The 22,606-nt window shown below is 38.5% G+C and overlaps 1 protein-coding gene across 2 annotated transcripts in view; it reads right to left on the bottom strand.

Annotated features, from left to right (window-relative positions):
- Window positions 1-223: 223 nt before the first annotated feature.
- MAN2B2 (mannosidase alpha class 2B member 2) overlaps window positions 224-22,606 on the bottom strand; it is a 29,994-nt gene continuing 7,611 nt past the window's right edge. The window contains exons 4-19 of one of the 2 annotated variants that reach the window (XM_071556843.1): window positions 20,457-20,629; window positions 19,110-19,225; window positions 17,915-18,092; window positions 14,647-14,845; window positions 12,479-12,669; window positions 11,446-11,632; window positions 10,422-10,555; window positions 8,089-8,345; window positions 6,018-6,209; window positions 4,090-4,342; window positions 3,876-3,986; window positions 3,570-3,762; window positions 2,785-2,937; window positions 2,319-2,431; window positions 1,344-1,461; window positions 224-451 (exon numbers count right to left, since the gene is read on the bottom strand). In XM_071556843.1, the coding sequence (XP_071412944.1) occupies window positions 357-451; window positions 1,344-1,461; window positions 2,319-2,431; window positions 2,785-2,937; window positions 3,570-3,762; window positions 3,876-3,986; window positions 4,090-4,342; window positions 6,018-6,209; window positions 8,089-8,345; window positions 10,422-10,555; window positions 11,446-11,632; window positions 12,479-12,669; window positions 14,647-14,845; window positions 17,915-18,092; window positions 19,110-19,225; window positions 20,457-20,629 (2,663 nt within the window). In that variant the 3' untranslated portion in view covers window positions 224-356. The remainder of the gene's footprint in view (window positions 452-1,343; window positions 1,462-2,318; window positions 2,432-2,784; window positions 2,938-3,569; window positions 3,763-3,875; window positions 3,987-4,089; window positions 4,343-6,017; window positions 6,210-8,088; window positions 8,346-10,421; window positions 10,556-11,445; window positions 11,633-12,478; window positions 12,670-14,646; window positions 14,846-17,914; window positions 18,093-19,109; window positions 19,226-20,456; window positions 20,630-22,606) is intronic. The other variant, XM_071556842.1, reaches the window with a different exon arrangement.

The raw sequence follows: 22,606 nt of genomic DNA, 5'->3' as shown, positions 1-22,606 counted from the left end.
GCTAATCTGAATGGCAATTCAAAACTGTAGGACTAATATGACTGTTAGTGCTCCACAGTGAAGCATTATAGAATCAATCACTTTAAAACCATGGACAGCAAGCACAAAAATGTCCAATATGCTCACTCTGCAATAACAAGGCCATTTTTTGCATTGAACAAGTTTCAAGGAAAAAAAGAGAGTTGTAAATAATTAAGCAACAAAATAACCACAACTCAGGCCATAAATTAAATTTAGAATTTATTCAAAAATTATTTTTTCATTCATTAATAGTAGAATGTTTTCAAGATCTTCACTCATATCTTGACACAAAAATTAGAAGCCGTTATTTATTACTGAAATACATTGCCAAACTTTTATTTACTCTGGAAGTAGATGAAGAATGTCCTTATTTCTTTTGGGTGAACAGTTACTGTAAAGTCTTCTGAGGTCTTTGTGCTGTTGAAGAATCCTGTAAAACACAAAAATGTTGGTAATTTATTAAAGCAGCTTTACTCAAATGGACACATTATTCTACCACAACAGTTTTAACCCACTCCTTCCCTAAAAGCTAGTGCTTAAGCAGATTCTCCTCCTTAAAACTACAAGTAGTACAGAGCATAAGATGCACCCATTCATAATACTCAAATATATAAAAATTTATCTTCTTTTAACACACTGACTCACACAGTGTGAGTTAAGTGACTTCCCAGTCACGCACCTTTTCTTCATCATGAATAAACAGCAAGCAAGTTCCTAGATGCAAGTCAAGCAGAGCTCTAAACTCTCACCTAGCCCATCCCAAAAGCTCTGCAAGCTTTTTACTAGGCACATATATGGATGTCAGTGACAGTAAGGACAATGCCCACGCAACCAACTGGAATGACAAATGAAATGAGGTCACCCACACCACTTGACTTCAGTGTCAGCCCTAACTTGAATCATATCCACGGAGTCCTTTAAGCTGATTCCAGCAGAGATTTTTAAGTGCAGCTGTCTGTTTTTCTACAGCACAAGCTTAATCTTAGACAAACACAACCCATCAACATCTAACAAAAATCAATCTGTGTCACAAGTGTGAATTCATAAAGTAGCCACTTCTGCCTGGACAAAGAACCTCAGGAGAATTTCACGATTTTTAACACTTCCAAGCAAAACCGGCCATCAGAGAAATACAACAGTCTGGTACTTGCATGGAATCTTAGCTAAATGGTCCTGCCTGCAGGGTGGTGACAGGTACCAGCTCTGTCATACAGAACAATAATACATTTCTAATAATTCAAACTTTTTTATATTTTTAATTAGACTATTCATCACACTTCAACAGTCAACAATATGGACACCAATCACCTTATTCCACCCACCTTTGCTTGGATATTGTGCAGTCTTCCACTTCCACCGCTTCAAAGTGTTCACATCCCAGGTGCCTGTGAGTGATCGCTCTTCCACTACCATCACTGATCCTAATTCCTTAAGCAAAGACTGTGAGTAAAGAAAACACCAGGAATCAGACCAGTTTATTGAGAATAGTGTCCAACTCACCAATCTAGTACACAGTTAGACCAGAGTAGAATTTTTAACTCTAGCATTGACTTGTAAGCAGAGCAGAGAGACTTCAAAAATCAGCTAGGTCATGCAACACAAGGGCAAATATAGATTCACCAGGCTTGAAACTAAGAAGCTGAGGTGCTGAAAACTTCCTCTGTGTTGTAGCAAAGAGCCTATCAATCTCTCCACCAAAGGGCTGAAATTCATATTTCCCTTTTTTAAACAAAACAGAATCCTACACCTTGCTCCCCATGTTTCTGTCATCACAATCAAAATTTCATATTTGAAAATAATAACCTCCTGCCATGGATTATAAAATAATTTCATATGAAAGATCAAATAAACAAGAAACTGAAAATGCAAGTACATGATGGAAGTGATCAAAGTTTCAACAAATAGATGAAATAAACTATAGAGAAAAAAGTGTTTGTTTCCTTTAATCCTGTCCACATTTCATTAATTATAGGTACAACTTGCAATAACCAAAAAACCAAGAAAACAGAATCCTACTCTCTACATTGGTTGTGGTACTGAAGTATTCCACAACCAAGAGCTCAACACAACCAGATCTTCATGCTGTGCCTACAAAACTTCATCTGAAGTAATGCTGTGTTGTAAAGCTGGGTTAAAAAAAAAAGAGGCCCGCTTTCCTCGGAGGCTAAAGTTGTACTAATATTTTTGTAGCTGTCTTTTGTAGAGTTTATAGCACACAGGATGTGTCATTCCAGAACCAGTTCTCTCTAAAATAAAAGCATCTCAGTTGGTATTTGGTCTTGAAGTGTTACATTTACCTTCAGATCTACCATCACAGGTTTAGACAGCACAGGATCCTCTTCCGCTTCATACAAGTGTCTAATTCTCAGGAGGACACGACTGAAATCTGCATCACCTTGCTTCCATTGACCTTCAAGAGCAATCAAAATGCAAACATTTTCTTGCTTGAAAAATAAACCCAACTTTTTAACTTTACACTCTCATCATCTCAACTTAATTCCCATTTTTTAAAGTTAGCAAGAGGACTAACGTCAAGAAATACCCAGTTCCCACTGTTGACAGGAATGTCACTAATAGGCATGACAAACTCATGCAGGAGAAATATTTTACTATTTGAGTAGAGAAATTGTACAGCATGATTAACTTTCATGATTGAGCAATTTAACAGTTTCAGTAAATAAAAGTACTAGCTACAGAAGACAGGAAAAAAAGAAAACCAGCTTATTTAAGGTAACATCCAGCAATCCTTTTGAAGGCACCTACCCATGCGGACACTGCGGACCTGCTCCGCGTGATTAGAGCTGTATCTCCACCCTGGAATGCTCAGAGTCTGGAGATGAAGATTAGGTGGCACAGTTATAGATGAATCATGGACTGAATTCTGCTGAAGTTGTCCAGGGAGCTTTGGTTTATCTCCTCCATGCAAAGTGAAACAAAACACACACTAAACATCCATCCAACACACAAGCCTTGCTAAGGTACTGTGGAAGGGTAAAGGGATTTTTGCTTATTCTGCTAAGGCAGAGGAAAGGCAAATGCTGTGCTTTCTCCTACAAGGCCTTCCAAGATACAAAGCAGAAAGCGGCATGATTTTAACTGCTGGAGATGTATACCAGAGCTTTCCATAGAACAAATCTCACTGCAGTTTGAAATTGCTATTTCACTACCAGGCTTCAGTTTTAGTTAACAAGCCAAACAAGTATTTTTAAGGACTCAACAACCAGGAAGCTGATACATGGTGCACCAGCTACTTTCCATTAATTCCCTGTGTGAACATTTTGTTCCTATTAGAAGCTTTAAAATTTACTCTTCTCCGAAAGTAGAGATAATTACATAACAAGAGAAACATTTCATATACTTGGACAATATCCATGTTTGAAATTAATGCAAAGTAATTAGCAGGTTCTAAATCTGCCTCCTAACTCACTGTATACTAACCTTACCACACAGGAGGCTTCAAATCTGCATTTCCAAACTTAACAGCATAAATCAAGGCAACATAAAGCCATTCAGATGCTTAAGAGAGCATAGGAAATGGAATGAGTTACCTGACAATGCTCCAAACATTACTACTGGCCTATGTTCTAATTCCAGTCCACTTGTCCGATACAAAACATTGGTGACAGCCTTGGTTCCTAAAATAAGCCAAATTACAGGGCGAACTACTGAAGAGTCATTCAAAGTGAGATTGTTACTCAGGTTCCACTCAAGGTTGTTCCATAGTCTCCTGTGTAGCATCACCTGTATTGGAAAGGTAAATGTCACAACAGTGATCAGTCATCAGGCTTTACCTGTATTATCAGTAGCCATGAAATCATTCTCTACTAGGAAAAGAAGTAAAATTTATACATTACCTCCACTTGTCCATTCTCTTGACTTGATACACCATGAGCTCTTTCTGCAAGCAGCATCAGCCTTGTGGTATCATCTTCAATGTAGGCAGTCTGGACCATAGGATAATAGTTCTGTAAACACACAGCAAACCATGCAGAGATAACATTAACCTGGGAATCAGCAATAGAGAACAAACATGAGAGACAACTGACTTTGGGTTACACCTCTGCCTACCCGAGCCACCGTGTTATTCACGTATGCCTTGAACGGTCTTTTCTGCATCTGATATCCATTGTTGTCAGTGTAGAGAAGCTGCTTGGTGTTCAAATTTGTGCTTGTCCTTAGAACTGCTTCACGATTCAATTCCAAAGGCCCAACACTATATTCTTGCTCTATCCTATGACAAAGCAGCTTCCCATCGTAGCCTTCAGGGACTGTATAAATCCTGGTGTACACTGCATATATATAATCCTGAGAAGTAACATTACTATAAAAATGAGAGGAAAGATGCAGAGTTTATACAATAGAGCACTTAACTGGCTATGACAAAACTTGCAAGGCATTCATGATGTCATCCTAAACATAGACAACTTTCTTGACTGTTTTCTATATATTTCATGCCCGTGTGCAATTATTTTTAATTTCAATTTAACTTTCAAATATACAGATATTCAACTGCAGTAAGTAATATTCTACAATTTTCCTTAGTGTTGCAAGTGTAAAGAGGACTCCACTTGACTGCAAAGGCTGTTTATCTCAAAATTAACAACAAATTAAAAAATTATTCCCTAAGCAAAATATTTATATTGTGGAGAATAGATGCATTTTTTCAATCTGGGTAACATTAACTTTGATGCAAGAATTCCACACTGTTTTCCAAAGTTTCTTTTGAATACTTGTATCATGCCACATAAAGCAAAAGGCTTCAACCGAATAACCAGATTTAAAAGAGGGTGAAGGGTTTATAGACCAGTAACACACAGAAGCAGCCAGTTCATCAGGGATCAGAGTGGCCCTCTAGAGAATTAATTTCTCCTTTTTCCAATTTGCTTCTAAGAAAGATCTTCACAGTTATAATAATGAATCATTATGTCCAAATTCCACCCAAGTCAGATGTTATCTGCAGTTTTCATTAGTTGTACAGAACCAGTTTCACCACAGAAGCTGCATTACAAACCCATGGAAGATGACCCTGAACAATCTTCAACTCCCTCCCTGCAGCAATATGTGCTTCGAAAGGGGGGCCATGTGATCCTCATGAAGTTCAGTAAGGCCAAGTGCAAGGTCCTGCACTCAGAGCAATCCCATGTACAAACCCAGGCTGGGCATAGAAAGGATTGAGAGTAGCCCTGAGCAGAAGGACTTGGGGGTGTTGGTTGATGAGCAGCTCAACATGAATTGGCAATGTGTGCTCACAGCCCAGAAAGCCAACCACATCCTGGGCTGCATCAGAAGCAGCATGGCCAGCAGGCCGAAGGAGGTGATTCTGCCCCTCTAGTCCACTCTCATGAGACTCCACCTGGAGCACTGTGTTCAGCTCTGGGGCCCTCGACATGAGAAACACAGGATCTGTTTGAGGGAGTCCAGAGGAGGGGTCATGAAGATGATCAGAGAGGTGGAGGACCTCTCCTATGAAAACAAGCTGAGAGAACTGGGAGCCTGGAGAAGAGAAGGCTCCAGGAACACCTTACAGCAGCCTTCCGGTACCTAAAAGGGGCTTATAAGAAATCTGGAGAAGGACTTTGGACAATGACCTGTAGTGATAGGACAAAGGGGAATGGCTTTAGACTGAAAAAGAATAGGTTTAGATTAGATGTTCGAAGAAATTCTTTACTCTGAGAGTGGTGAGACAGTGGCACAGATTGTCCAGAGAAACTGTGGATTCACCATCCCTGAAGTGCTCATGGCCAGGTTGGATGGAGCTCTGAGCAACCTAGTTGGAAGTTGCAACTACATGATCTTTATGGTCTCTTCTAACCGGAACAAATCTATGGTTCTATGATTTAAACAAGGTCCTTCCTTAGCAGCACATTTAGCAGATGCAAGCTAGCTTTTTGTCTAAATCCTAAACAGTACACAGAGCTCACTGTTTAGGAGTAACTACACAGACATATCTAGAGAATTACACATTCCAGTGAAGTGAAGCTGTAATGGTGTTGTACCTGTAGAAATACTGCCGTATCTCTGTCATCAAGTGTCCAGAAACCAATTCCAGCCCCACTGCTTTTGATACTGGAAGAGCTGAAGCATTTGGGCCAAATAAGTAGTTATCTGAAATTGGCCCTTTCATCGTGTCTCCATTCACATGGTATTCAAGGAACTCCTGGGTCAACTCGACAGTCCGGTTAGTCTCTCTTTGAATCCACAGAAGAGAAAAATTATATCAATTACAAACATATTTTGTACATAACAGATGCAAAGCTGGAATGAGGCTGGAAATGAAAGGGAAAAAAAATCTGTTTCCTCACAGTGGATAATTAATTTTGTATCAAGGAAACTAGGATAGCTGAGAATTAAAGTGCTTTCCATTAAGATATGCGTCAGCATGTAAATAAATGGAGTTTCTATGTTCTTTCATACTCGGTAAAAGAGAAACATCTTAAGACCAAACATCATGTTTAGCTCATTATTTTGGGGTGAGAATTGCTACAGGAACAAAACTACTCATTCCACAAAAATGAGGTACATTGCACTGTATTAATGAATAATTAGGTTCATTTAACTCTGTAGCTGGGCAAATCCGCATGATGCAGGTTCCCATGTTTAACACTGGTAATGAATTTACGCTCACTCAGTACCTACTTTGCCTTCTCCTCTCTCCCCTGAAGCTTACAGTTTAGCTATTCATGACTTACTATCACAATTTCTGGAAAGTCATACCGAGGCAATTTAGGATTTTGCCCTCAGCTACCTGCTCTGCCTTTGGCAATTTGCTGTGAAAACTGGAAAAATCACCTCATCTGGCAAATAAATTTAAACTGCCAAATATTTTAGCTCATGTTAATAAAGCCACTCACAACTTGTAATGACTGAGGAGAAAACATATCCATATCCAACTACTCCTGTTAGGAGGCACTTCCAGAGCAGGGACAGGATCTGGAAGTTCTAACTGTTGCAGCTGAAATTAAAAAGCTTCATAGTTTAAGATCCCAGGTTTTTTAACCTTGCCTTCCATTGTGACCTGACACCTCACTCTTTCCCATCAACCCACAGCAAACTTGCTGAAACTCAAACATTTTGAGCTTGTCTGAAAGCTTGTGAAGAAAGTGAATATATCTCATTTCTCCTACGTGCTAAATTCCAGCTCTTGCTGCCTGCCAGAACCGGATGGAGAAAAATAGAATCTGAATTTAGATTTTTGTTATTTCTCATTATATTTGTCACAGAATGTGGAGACAGTTATGACCTGGAAGCACTTTGAGAAAATACTCCAGGGCTCTTAGTTAAGGCTCATCTATACTTTTAAAGCTGATTTTAACTATACTGGAAAGGGAGGAAGAATTATGAACAAAACCACAAAGGTGAGAGAGGTCCAGTTGTCACCAGGCCCCTGTCAAAGGGGTCAAATCTTCCATCAGTATATAGCTGACAATCTGAAGCCTGAGCAGGCAAAAAGCAGAACACTCCACAGAAGCTGAAGAAATTGGGCCAATTCGCATCAGCTGAGAAAAACCATTTGCAAACCCCTAATCTCACCTAAATCTTGATTATTCTTCCATTTTATCTGTATGATTACATGGAAATTCCACAGTTAAATGTTTCCTTTCAAACAGTTTTGTAGCTTTCTACCATAGAAGAGTGATAGAGGTCTTGCAAAACAGTGCATAAGGAAGCTCTTGCTTTATCACTTAAGGCTCATTGTGAAGCCGCAGTGCATGTACTTACCTAGTAATTTTTAATACAAACCCACATTAATAACCCTCTTTCATTCTAAGTACACTAAGATTCTGCTGACCTACCAGTTATTACTGTGGTATGTCATCTCAGACCAACTACATAATTAAACAGGGCAACATCACAGAAATAGTATGGAATCACACCTATACGACTGTTGCAGTTTCCTGTAAAAAAGAGGATATGTGAACTGGAAATAAAACAGAATTGTAAAGACTGTAAAGAACATTTTCTCAATTGAGTCTCAGAATTAAGACACGTAATACAATACTCAGACTTGTTTCTACAAAGTGTTTTACAGACTCTGAAACATTTCCTGCTGGGTTTTAGTAATCTCACCTCTCAGTAATGCTGTGCAATAGATTCGTGTTTTGGTCAAACAGGACCTGGTAGCAGTTGTTAACCACAGGAAACAACTGTCGACCTTGTTGACCTGCATGAGTTATGTCTCTTCGCTTGTACTTGATTGATCTTCCAGTAAATGCAGACTGCTTACCATCCAAGGGTTTAACACTGTATTTTCTGTAGCTCAGACCATTTATTGCAACTAGAATATACAGGTCGTAGGTAGATGGGGACTCTGCTGAGCTTTGAACCTGTACATGAACATACACAACAATGCTTCATTGCAGAAAATTAATTAGTAAGGCAACTACCTTCACATGCCATAAGTCCTAAATTACATAAATTAGCTACTACTTTAATAATAAGTTTCTAAACATGCTACTCCTATAACTCAAAATTATAATATAGATTCATGCTGCTTTTAATTGGGAGTCTGGTGAACTTGGATTAAGCTGAACCTTTCCAGTGAAGAAAAGAAGGTCACTAAGCAAATTAAAAGGTTCAAGCTTGTTTTAATGTGAACATGGAATCGTAGATCCTGATTTAAGATCACATTGCAAAACTCCTGTGTGAGCAGAAATAATAAGTCAAATGACAAAAAAAGAGACTGATACATAAGGGACATGATTAGCACAAGAAAAACTCATGGCAAGAGGAAGAAGCATCCAGATGCACCCTCATCTTAATGAAGGCTCACAGAAAAGAAACAGAAACAGGTAATGTACTTTTGAACAGTAAACAGAATACCAGTGTTACTTAATACTGAAATATCTTAAATAATAATTTTTAATCATGTTTCAATTACATGTATCCTGCCCATGAATGTTACATAATTTAGTACTACTTTTGGTTTGGAGCAAGAAAATGGGACTAGATAAATACTGGACAGATTATATGGACAAAAACACTAGTTATGACAACCGAGAAACTGAACCAAGTTGTCTGTACCTTCACACTGTGGACTGGGGTATGTCCAGTTATTCATACCACAGAAAACCTAACTGCAGGGGCACCAAAAAGGTCTACTCCCATTCCCTCATACACTATACAACTCATGCATGTGGAGCAGAAGGCAGGAGAGCACTTGTCAGGCCTCAGTTCCTCTCAGCCATATACTTATATCAATGTTATGAGCTAAAGATTTCTTTCTCTCAAAAGGAAGGAGTGTGTGATATGAACACACTTTTGAACTGCACATACAGGAAGAAAAAAGACCTCAAACCACCTTGTCATTACTGATAAAAAGATTTCACTTAGCCTCAAGTAACTATTCACAAGCACATATGAGTAACTTCTAGCAAAAGAACAGAGTGCAACGCTGGAACAGAGATCTTCGTCTTTTTGAAATAAAGAATGACAGCTTTACTTCAGGGCATCCTAAATCCTGAAAAAATGCTTTAAATATATGTCAGTCTCTTGTATCTTAAAAGGCTGAAGTAATTGAGTCAGAAGGGCTTCTGGGAGGTGACTGACTGATAAACGTGACCATGTGCTAACCCCAGAGACTGACGGTCTCCAGATAAGGGCAGTGTGGTCTCACGCCATCATCACATACAGAGGAACAGGACACAGCTGTTGTGTATCACCACCTGACCACAATGTGCCTTGATGCACCGTGATAAGCCACAGCCAAAAGAAACTCTGTCCAGCTGGCAGAACTTGCTGAGCTACCTGGCATCTCAGGGACAGAGGGGAGCAACTGGGATTGTGTCAGACCTCCTCAGGCCTAAAGTGGAGGAAGCATTCCTAGAGTTTACCAAGCCTTTGATGACAATGCACTCTTTGCAGCAGATGCTACTGAGAAAGGCCAGTGCTAGCTTGCACTTGAGGCCACTTTCTTCCCTCCCAGGGAACAGCTGGATGTGTCTTGGATGTTGGCTATGACAGAATGAGCTGTCAAACGGCAGCTGACTGACACCAGTTTCTTTTGGGCTTCCAACTAAGACCTACATTTCTTAAATCTCTTTTCCCTCCCCAAGGCAATCTGTCAATTTTACAAACAGGGCTGTCAATTTTAAGGGCTTCAATGAAAAAGGCTTCACTGAAAACAGTGTTTTTTATAGAAAGAAAGACAAGAAGTGCCATGTCCCACACAGCAGGCATGCAAAGGACAAACTTAACACACTACAAGAGCAGCAAGTCTTTTTGTACAGTAAAAAGAAGTCCCTCTGTTGAGAGAACAGGCAAGTAAAAAAACAACCAAACAAGCAAACAAAAAACCCTTCAAGGGTGACTAGGAAAATACCACTTTAACAGGAGGTTGGATCAGGTCAATGAAAACTGACAAGTGAGGGAAAAGTAACATAAAGAGAAGAAAGTTAAAATACCTGTGCAGGTACAGGATGTCCCAGTTCATCATATACACTGACTGCCAAGTTACTGACAGAAACTGAGACAAACGTAGTGATGTTCCATGCCAGTGGATTATAGACAACAACATACTGGTCAACATCTTTAGCACCTTTGTGAATGCAAACAAACAAAACTATCAGTCACTAATATTATGTATTTTAAAAATGTGATATTAAAAAGTATTTGAGAAATCTGTCTAGGTACAACCATATTACAGGATTTTAACATAAAAGCCTGCAGTAAAATTTTACAACTGAAAAAAGGAAAACATTTTATAGTACTTATAGTACTTCTGTGTTCTTCTATTCTTTACCCAATCAAAAGAAACCATGTATTCAGAAAATGACACCTGAGTTGAATGTAAATGCATTTAGTGAAAATAAGCTGCTTACCAAAACTCATTGCCATGCAGTATTAACTTTATCAGAGTTACACAGAAGATCAACTGAGAAGCCTAACCTAAAAACAGCCCTGTAAAAATCCAAATCGGTCTGCTGTGCAGCCCACAGCACTGCTTACATCTGACAGTTTAAAAAGTTTCCAAAGTAAAGATGAAAGGGAACATACAGTCTTTAGAACAGACTCCTTAAAAATCCTTTAACATTTTTTACACAAGCTGGCAGCACATTATAGCAAGAACATTTCTTAACTCTGACTGTGCTTCTTATCATGTAATGTTATGTGGCAGAGTAAGGTTAGTTTAGTGATTACCCTGATCAGCAACTCTTCCTCCCCCCTGTTTTAGAGTTGAGGTCTCAATCTGGGAGCCAGGTGGAATATCTGCACTGGGGTAGGATTCTGCCTAACATCAGTTTAAAGCACCTGATTTCAGATGCTTCTGATCAGAGAGCTCATATCCGAGTTTGTCTCAGGTCTAGCAGGATCTTCTAGCCGTGGTTCACAGAACTTTGGTGTATACGGCATGATGACCGTTTTGAAGGAAAACGTGACAGCTTTCATAAGGTAGTTTGAAAACTGGAAAAGCTGTGTAAATAGTACCTGATATTCCTGAGTCCTTAGGGTAAACAGAAGAATAGATCTCTCCATTCTTCTTTGCATTGTTCATGTCAAAGATTATGGAAGCCATCAGCTTCTTTACATTGAACACTCCATACATCAGATTGGTCAGGTACATGTCCGTCACCTTGGGAGACTCTGTGCCTGTTATACCATCGTGGTGCTGGACCTTACAGGTAAGAGTAGTTTGAAAGGGGCAACAGGATGACAGCTCCAGGTTTGCATTTGTACTAACATAGTCCACTAAACTTCAAACATATAACTTAATAAGGTATTGCAGCTATAATCACAGATTCACATTTTGCCTACTCCAAGTTCCTATATATTGCAGGAAATGGTCAAAGGCAATCAGATGCATGCAGATTTCCCTCTATACATATTCCTATTTTAACATTTAGAAACTACTTAAGTGACACACTTAAAGGAAGAAAAAACAAGCTATCAAAACAAAGAATGCAGCAAGAATACCCTAACAAGACAGGTTTTTCATTTCCTAGTCATATCTGGTCATTAACTTAGCTGACAAAATAATTATTACCAGTAAAAGCACTGAGGACTATAAATGGTTAATGGTATGAGGCTAATCACTTAGCTGCTGAACTTTGAAGAAACAAATCTGTCCTTCCTACTTGCAGATTATCAGTAGTTTTCAGTTAATTCAGATTTTGGGGGGTTTTTTTAGTTTATTTTTAAAAGAACAATTTTTTAAATAATAAAGCTAAAATTAAGGAAAGGAATTTCATATGCAAAGTTTGAAACCACATATTCTTTCATTGGTTAAAGAAAACATTTGTCAGTAACCATATCTGGAACTAATGGCTAAGGGGCTGAAGTCATGTTTCAAGACAGTTTCTTGAAAAATTGCTTTATTTTTACTTATGACTTGCAAAAGGGGAAAGTTATTTCTAAAATCATAAAAGCAACTTTGAGACACTACAGCTGAAATGCTTATGCAAAGTTTTACATTTGGGCAATAAGCACTGTCATTCAAATTTAAAAATAAATCAATGTTTACCTCTGAAACTGCCCATCTAAGACTCTGAAGTTGTTTTAAGGCTTTACATTTGCAAATAGAACCTTCTGGGTGTTTCCGGACATACTGTGTGAAAATGGACTCTCCAGCATAAAGCAGTGAACTTGCTCTCCTTGCAATTCCTTTTAATGAGCTCCGAGAAGTGTAAAACCCAGTCCATGCTTGGAACGGCTCTGTTAGGAGTTGAACAGATACAATGCATATCAAAACACCACTTCAGTTCTCACTTACTGGTTACTTAATAGACTACTAGGGTAGAGCTTCTTCTATCAATGCTACTGGGGATTGATCAACCATCAAGCAGAACAGCCTCAAGGCCTACAAAGAAACTCAGACATCAACATATTCTTTGGAAAACTACCATCTTTCCTACAGCCCCCTACTAACATGCTGGCTGATAAAGTTAACCTGTGTTTGCAGGAACTTCCTCTTCGTGGACCTGCACAAGAAAACTTTAGTCATTAGTCATTAATAAAGTAGATTATAATCCTTGGTTCCTGCTTGATACAAGCTCTCTACATTTTAACCCTTTAGTCAAAGGGATTTATCTTAAATTTTATTTTCCCAAAATCGAGTAGAAGCAGTGATGTGAGGATTCCAAACTACTCCAGCACTTCAAACCACATCAAAAGATGCCCTCAAGTGGTCACTGGAAAGTATTTCAACAGTCCATTTCTGCTAATGTTTCAATACGCCACAGAGTGAAATAGGAAAACAAACACTTGCTTTTAAAACCTCCAAATCTCTACTTAGTATATGCGGGTTTTTTGTTTGCTTTGGGGGTACTTTTTAAAAAGATAAACCAGTGACAAATAGTTTTTCCAAAAGGAAGGTGCAGGAAGTGCTTTCTAAAATGCATATATGCAACCATAATAATCCGCTACCAGCCTAAGATGAAAGGAAACAACTAGAAAACAGGATCTTATGCTCAAAAAACTCCAGGACAAACTCTTTTTGGCCTGAAAGATGCCATAAGTTTCAAAAGAACAAATTCCATTTGTTTCAAGGTTATTAGCAGAACAGTCACACATACACACCAGCACAGTACAATGAAGGTAGAGTAGAAGGAAATACTTATCTGGGACTTAAAACTTGAGTTTCCATGTGTCAGAAGTGACACTGAGCTCAGTAAGTGACTCACAGAAAAAACAGCATAGTAAGAATGAAAGAAGATTAATCATCAAGAAGCAAAACAGTATGTGGGAGAAAGTGCACTCAAATCTATACTGCAATTTCAAGGCACAGAAAGTCATTTGGGGAAAAAAACTGCATCTATGTGTGGGCACCCACCTGGAACATTGAAGGGGCTGCTATTATGCAAGTTAATAGCAACTGACTCCTGCTGGTACATTACGCCAAAAGACAAGAGCCCAGATGCAGAAGGATATTAGCAGTTAGAACTGGCACTGCAGTTATCAGCAAGTTTTTAGATATGACATGATCCCTAGAGGGACGTGAGGGAGCCAGGGATCAGTCCATACAATGATTCACAGGAAGTAATGGTTATTTTTACTCATTGAAAAGTTAACAGACACATTACAGAACAGTCTGAAATATATATACACAGTGACAAAAAATGTGATGAAGCAGTAGCTGCAACTATACAGAAAGGTATTCTAGTGATATCCATGATTTTTCCTTCCTCCATCCACTGAAACACCCTACTGAATTTCAGCCAGGTGGTCTAAGCCTAAAGGTTTGGCTCATTGCTCACTGTTTTCACTGTAACAGAATTTGATTAGGGCAGTATTTATCCATTTCTTCAGGTCACTAAAAAAAAAAGAAATTGGATAACCTTTCACACTTATGAAGATACCTTATGCTTAGCTTTCTTTTGCACTCTATTGTTACTCATAGACAGCAAACCAAACACCTCAAGTTAGATTTCTTGCCTATTTCTAGACTCTTTCTTTCTGTGTCTCTTCCTCTATCTATTGCTTCCAACATTCCCAAAGAAATATTCCAACTGTGGCCCTATCATCTTTTTTACACAGCTAAGTTGGGATCAACCTGTCTATTGAGAACACCTGGTAGGGCAAACTAATCTTTTAAGGATAATGTGGTTTTCCTCTTTATTTCTCATTTTCCCTTATTAAAATTTCACACACACACATTTGAGGCAGACACTAGGCAGCTGTGAACTTAATTACCTGTTGAATATGGGAGAAAGTCTTGAGAGTTCCGGATTTCCCATGTAAGATTCCTACTATAAACCGCTCGGAAGTAATCACCAACAGTGGCATACTGGACAGTCACCCCAAACTCAGCAGAATGCTTGTTAATATAATCCAACAACAAGTCCATGTTACGGTACTGAACAGATGCATTAAAGAACTGTTTGTCACAGCCCTGAAATTCCAAAAACAGAACAGCCAAATGACTTTGGGTCATGTAATTTAGAAGGATCTTTTTTAAAACCAGTCTATATTAAAGTGGTATTTCTTTTGGTCTTGCCTGCCCCTATGAAAGATATATTTTTTACAAAAATGTCAAGACTGGGTAGGGTTAACCAGAATTACAGACAGAGAGAAGTGTGTTGACACACCATATTATGCAAGAACATGAAATTTCATGGTACCAATTGAAAAATGCATACAGACATGCCTGCAAAGATGACCTTTGTTTCTTTTCAGACTGTATTTCTCCCACTCAGCAGAAAATAAGGAAGTTCTTATGTTCTGTTAAGAATTCTTACAGCTTTAGGAAGTGCTGAGGACATGATGTGAAACCAAACAATCTGGACAGAGATCACTGCAGCATCAGTGTCACACAATGTGTTGCTGATCCTCCCTCACAAGAACAAGCTTTAGTACTTCTGATACTCATCCAAGCAGTTAGAGAGGTGATGCACTGTGCATTAAAGTCCCTCTCTTTTTGACTATGCTTGCACAACTTCTGTCTTCTGTTGAAGGCACCTCAACACAGACTTTCTGCATGTACAAACATTCAAAAAAAGCATAACTAAGCACAACTCTGTTCAACTACAGCAGCTGAACAGGAAAATAAGAGTTACTCAGCCATGGCACTGCATGTATTCTTCAGTTATCAGTATTATAGTACAGACATTCATCTGAAGCACAGTAACATGCTGAAGTACCTCCTTTACAGAAGAAGGCCAACACTGACACCAGTCTAATTGGACCCCCAACTTTATGTCCCTGTGTTTGAGAAAGAAAACATTGCACAAGAAGTCAACACTTTGCTGTCATGAAAGTCACATAATTCTGACCTCATTTTCAAAATAAAGATACTTTCAGCAATTTGCTTCCCAAGTGTAAAAAATATTTTTCAGAAATGGGCAAGGAGATTCTATTTTCATCTCAATCCCCTCTTCCACCCCAACCTCTACCTGATGTGTTCAATGGGTTTAACCGCACGAGCTGAATTCATTCAACTCAGGCATGAGTTGAATCTGATGAGTTCAACTCAACTTAGAGGCAAACACTCTTGTCCTTCTCTTTCCCAGATGAGAAGGCCACCCACACTCCTTCCTCATTTACCAGATGTTTCAAGTAAAGTTATGTCACATGCCTTAGGAACTGCAGGTGCACAGGCCTGTCCTTCAGACATAACAGGTTAAGGCACTGATAAGAAAACTGGAAATTCTACTTCCAAACCAGAAAAGTTATTCTGCAATACCTAAAGATCTTCTACATGCATGAAGCACAAACTAGAAAACAACTGCAAACTGGAATGAGCTACCAAGACATAAAAAACCCCCACCAAAACTGAGAAGTCCTGCAGTCAGTGAGGAGCAAGCTTCCTAATGCTGACTCCAATTAAAATGGTGAGGAAGTAATACATTTCCCAATTAGAACTACTTCATATTTATGAAGCACTACTTTCAACCCATGATTCAAGAAGACACCCTTATGAAAAGTAGACACTTTGCACTACAGAAGGCGATGTGCTGGGCTGACAGACATCACTCAGAACAAGGAGCAGTGCAGTTCTGTAGAACAAGGCTGCTGTAGTGAGCCAACACATCCACTCACCACCTTAACAAAACTTTGCACAGAAACACTGTACATTACTAAACAATTAGTTCAACCACACTGGCCAAAAAACACCTCATGGATGAGTTCCAGTCCCTAAGACAATATATCTGCTGCTATGGCCTTAAAAAAGGCAAGTTTGGATTTTTACACTCCCCCACAGTCCAATGCCTCCTCCAGCACAACTGGGTGCATCTGATCATGAATGAACACTTGTCTGGCCACATGACTCATCACAGAAGTGGCAACAGTCTAGATGTGATGTCTGAGCTTAAACAAGAAGGTGTATATTTCCTCACTTTTTTAATTAAAGGAAAGAAAGAAATACAAGTACTTCAAAGTATTTGTCATCAGGAAACAACAACTAGGCTTAACCATAGAGGTAAAGATCACAGTATATCTATTTCTCTCTGCTTCTTTACATAGTCCCATGAATGAGCAACAAACTTCTATTACGTCGTTTAAAACTCCTTATCACAAGCACACAGTGAGAGACTTAAGTTTTCTTATATTACTGCAAAACTGCAGGTTTGAATCCAGACATTTGGAAACTTCCTCACCATTCCAGCATAACATTCATTATAGCACTACTACAGACTGTTATATCCTACCTTCTCACTCTCTGCAAAAAATAATAAATTCAATACAAGCAATAGTGTCACAAACAGGAGAAAAACAAATCAGTGACTCAAAGCTGCACCAGTCAGTTTTCTCTGCAACATCAGATATGGTGGTAAAATTGCCACCTTAAGAAGACACATTATTCTTTAACATTGTGAGACTTACAGCATCCACCAAAATTAAAAAAACAGACTGTACATTCAGTTTAGGCGTTATTCTTTCCTAGGGACTTCAAACAGCAAGAACATATCAGTGCTATGTGTACATGTAGGATACAATTAACACAGCATACAGTCAAAAAAAAGTGTTTGGATGGCCAAGCTGGGCTATGCTTATGTTTCTAAGTAAAATAAAAAGATTGTATAAAAAATGATTATGCAGCTGTTAGAAAAGACCTTGCCTACCTAACATGCCATACATGTTCTTGTAATGCTACAAGTTTTATTAACACAGTTATGTTGTGTTAAGCAGTTATGTAAAGACATCTTTTAAATAGACAAAACAGAGGGACAAAAGGAAGTAATATGGCAATATATAGTGTTGAAAGAGATTATCTTTACAGCTTTGTCACATTTCTTTCTATATCAAGTAGGGTGAAAGACTTTCTAGACAGGCAACAGACTGTACAAGGAAGTTACAAAAATCACTACTAGTCAGACATTTGGGCCACACTTATTAGAAAACCCCTTTGTGTCCCATGGTTTGTATGTGCATTATTTCTGCAACACACACTGCAGCAAAGCACCAGCACTGCCCAGAGTGTACTCGCCACACCTAAAGCAAATGCTGATCAGGCACTTACCCACGGCCACAACACGTCGCTTGTTCGGAACCAGGCTGCTCTCTCCTTGATGTTTGCCACCATGGTCTGTGCATACTGATGGAGGTTACTGTCTGTAACAGGGAGACTCATGTTTGGATAAACACCATCTTTTGGTGGATCTGGGAAAGTTGCATACCCATTCCAATAAAATCCTGACCTAAGTAGAAACAGAAAGCAACAGGTTATAAACAGGATTTATGCAACTGATAAAGCCACATCAAATGCTGCTGGTATAAAATGCAGACACACAGGGAATTAGAGGCAAAAAATCAGTTTATATTCATTGCTAGTATTTAGATTTTAGTATTTATTTGGGAGTGGAGGTAGGGGGGAGATTGCCCATTTTTCTTTCAACACTGTGCAACTTTTCAAGTCCCTGCTGCTTGCCGGCATAGAACAAAGAAACCGTAGGACACATCAGAAAGCTTTTTAACAACGAGGATGTTCCCCCAGGTAGACTTCATTTACACAGAGTATTTTACTGGATAAGCCAGAGAGCAAAATAAAGTTTTCAAAAGCTCTCAGATTTCTTCACAAGTAAATGGAAAATTTTAATCCCTTTTACTTTATTCACAGACAATATACACAATCTGAGCTCATAATAACGCTGAAAATCTCCCTCCAGAGAACTTCCTGGAGTTTTTAAATTCCAGGCAGAGAAACAAGGCCCCAGTCCTGCTTTGGACATTATCTATTTACAGCAACAAATTTGTTTCACATTTTTATTCTGGATGTTCCTGATAAGGACTGACATTTTACACATATATACATATACACATATATATATATATAAAAATTTTTATATATATGTATACATACATACATATATATGAAAGCCATACCTGTGTTCCAAGCTTCCTGGTGCTAGAAAACAGTATTTTTAAAGTCTGTCAATACGTGGAAGTATTTTTAATGTCTGTCAGTAGTTAAGTGTCACTTTTGAGAATTCAATTGTTAGGTACTGAGCAAACTTCATTTATTATGGTGGGTAGCGGGGGGTGCTTAATAATCCTTACTCAGATCTAGAGTTTAGACATCTCCTTGACCTACCACATGCCAGAAGAAAGCAGTGGAATACTGTTGAAAGAAAATAGTCAAAGAAAATGCTTAAACCCCAACAATATAAACTCTCGGCAGTGGACAACATTTCTGCTTATTTGGGAAATCTTCAGACCTGTTTGAAAAAGGTAACTGCGATGGAGTACAGTAGCTGTACTGATCCATAACATGGGTGAAGATCTCCTCTCTTTCAGATAAGGAAGGAGAGCCCTGCCATACAAACTGAAGCTTCTGGAAAACAAAAAAATAAGAAACCATTACCCTTGATGACAAGCACAGAAAAACACCATAAAGAACTCAAGATATCAGAGTTCCCATCTTCCCTTCCACCACTTGTAATACGCTTTAGTGCTTTTTCTTAAGGACAGTCAATGGTACCCCAGGTGATGTCACACACTTTATATAGGAGGCTACAGCATTGCCTCCTTCTATTATAACTTTTGGAAAAGGAGTGGAGGCAGCACGCTGTCAGCATCCTAAAATCCAGATGTAAGTCTGGCTTATCACAACCTTTACACTCCACTTGTTTCAGTGGTAGATGAACACCTGTAAGTGAGGGGAGATCCAGATGTAGACTGATTGCACTGTAGTCAGTGGGAATCAATGTTTAATCAACTGAAACAGAGTTTTTACAGTTTTGGAAGCCTTCAGAACAAAATTAGCTGGGAAAAGATGGAAAAAAAATTAGTTGGGCAAAGACTGTCAAATAAAAAGACTTGAACAGAAAGGAAGTATTGCAATTCACTGCAAACATGAGTGGTAGATCCCTGCTTCACCAAATTAACAGGAATTCTGTTGTCTTCTGTTTTACTCAAGATTCATAAAAACTGCCTAATGTCCAGATGACAGTAATGAAAGCCCCTTATTTTCACACAACATAGTGAGCAAAACTGATGACAGGTCAGGGTTCAACATTGTGATATGTAAAGCATTTACTGTCTAAGGGACACTGTATGAGAGAAGGCAGAACATGAAACAACAACTTAATTTAGCAAAACCACGAACAGCTGCAACTCTAACTGACCCAGTATTATTAATTTTACCGGTACAAATAAATGTTTCAAGCATGACAACACCATGCGCAAAAATACACTCTACATTTAAAAACAGTCCACATAAAAACTGACAGATTCAAGATCTTCTCAGGGAAACCAAACTTATTCTAGATACCTCTGGTTACAACACTCCTAATTCAATGTCCACTTGGCCTTGCCCAACTGCCCATATTTAAAGTCTCCTTCAGGCTAGACTACATTTTATTGGTGACCAGAAGTCATGAAGACATTATTTATTTGACCATTAAGTATGTTTCACCATAACCACATGCAATCACCATGTGACTTTCAGAGAAGAAATACCTGCATTTTCTTGCATAGATCTGAGAGATCTATATCTCAATGTCATGGTTTAGATTACTGCAAGTAGAGGCTGGCATGGTTTAATTCCTAAGAGTATTTTTTACCTTGTTTTTCTGCATGTCAGCCTTCAGATCATAATCAATCCGAGAAATAAGATGAGCATTAAAACCAGAAAGGGCAAAAAGAGTCGGTGTTGTAGCGGAAGCTCCAAAAGGATCAACATGCCAAGAAAACTGAGGCCTGAACCCAAATGTTTCATACAAAAATCCATGGCCTTCTGCAAAGCAAAATTTATTTAGGTTAGGAATACTTTTAGAAGTTAATTTTATAAATTTAATAGGCATATAGTGTTACAGACAAGCACTTTAAGGGCAGCTCTTTGGTGCTGTTTTCCAAAGCATTCAAAGCTTCAGGACTTCAGAAACTTCACAGCAAAAAGTTTCACATCGACAATAATTATTTTGCTATGTCTAGTATAACTCATGAACATTATAAAAGATTAATTAAAAAAAAGAATTATGATCAGAGATAAGCCTGGGGAAAAGTACTTAGATACTAACTAGGTTAAGGTTAATAGCTAGGTTGATGTCTGTATGAAAACAACAAGCTGGGTTCAATTTATAGTTGCTCAAATCATAAAACCCATTCTCATAAAATTTCAGTCTCATATCAATGACAAAGGGAGAAGGAAGCAAGTCACCCAGTAAGCAAAACTAGGATGAATACAATCATCAGTCATATAAAAAGAAAAAAGCCAAACATTAACAGCAATCCTGATACAAGATGTTATTTACAACTGTTATTAATTTTGTATAGAAATGAGTTTTGAGAAAAAGAAACCCCCAAACCAGAAGAACCAGACAATACAATAAACTCAGAAAAAAATCACTTAAATGTAAATAAACACAATGAAGCAACAAAGCAGTAGATTTTATTTGGAATCCCAGTATTTCGGACTAGAACCCTCAACATTAAAAAACTCCCAAACCAAACCAAACAAACAAACAAAAAAACCCTCAACAACTTCCTCCAAAACCAAAATCCAAATCAATAAATCAAACTAACAAAAACCACCCCCCACCCCCCTCACTCCTCACCCCCCCTTGCAGATCCTAATTTCATAGCTACAGATTTGATCTCAGAACTATTTTAGAACACAATCATATCTTTCCTGATTTTGGACTAATTCCAGTCCAAATTTTAGTTTCACATTTGAATAGACAAGGTTGCAAGGTCTCTTTTCAGTTCATCTTTCCCATGGCTCATGTCTTCTCTGGTGAAAAAATTCCCAATGTATTTTTTTAACTCTTCTAATGGAAGTGCATTTGAAGCAGAATTTGCCAGGCTCTTCCAAAACACAGCTGGCTGGACAGACAGGAGAAGACATGAAATGTAGACCCCAAATACATGCACTGGCTCTGTCTTCTCAACTTGAACTGTCCACCCTGCAAGGATACCTTTTTCGTTTGTATGTACTCGAACTGAGCAGAGTGCTTTCATGAAAAACAAATGAGAATTTTAAAATATATTAATACTTTTCTTTCTAATAAATAAATTGCCAAACTTGAATTTTCTTTTTTAAAAAAATATGTTTATACACCAAATTAAATATTAAATTAGAAATAATGTCTTTTTCAGCTACCTCCAATGAAAGAGAAAGCTGTGTTTGCAGTTAACAAAGTGACTCTTCAGTCACTATTAGTATTTAATTTGGATAAGTCCTGGATTTGATGTCCTAAGCCCATAAAACAACTTTTAAACATGGGTGTTGGATGAGAAGAAAAAAAGAAGTTCATCTCCTCTCCTCCTCTTGGCCAGTGTGATGTTGTGACTCACTGAGGTGCAAAAGCAGCTGCTAATCTTATACTCCAGATGATAAAGCGAGGAACAAGGCCAGTGGTGCTGTGCAGATTCAGCAAATAATGAAAGTGTTTTCTGACCCTTCACTCTCCCATGTAGAAAGCAGCTCAGAATGTGGCCCTGAGACGGGCAGGGTTTGTATCAGTCATGGCAGGGGGTGCTCACACATGCCCTCACTGCTACTCCCTCATGGCATATTATAGACCTTCAAAGCACAGGCATGCCATGATTTATGCTGTTTGTTTTTCATTACCCAGATAAAACTACGTGCTAAAAGACTCTTTAATCAGAGGGACAGCTGTAACATACACATGACTGGCTGCAGAAGCTGGGAGATGAAAATGGGATATAGCACATCTCTTGGAAATATGCACCTATGTCTAACAGAAGCTGA

The sequence above is a fragment of the Pithys albifrons genome, chromosome 5 (assembly GCF_047495875.1).
Source record: "Pithys albifrons albifrons isolate INPA30051 chromosome 5, PitAlb_v1, whole genome shotgun sequence".
Classification (NCBI taxonomy): domain Eukaryota; kingdom Metazoa; phylum Chordata; class Aves; order Passeriformes; family Thamnophilidae; genus Pithys; species Pithys albifrons.
Note: the sequence above shows the minus strand (reverse complement) of the source record. Positions and strands in the feature narration are given on the sequence as shown.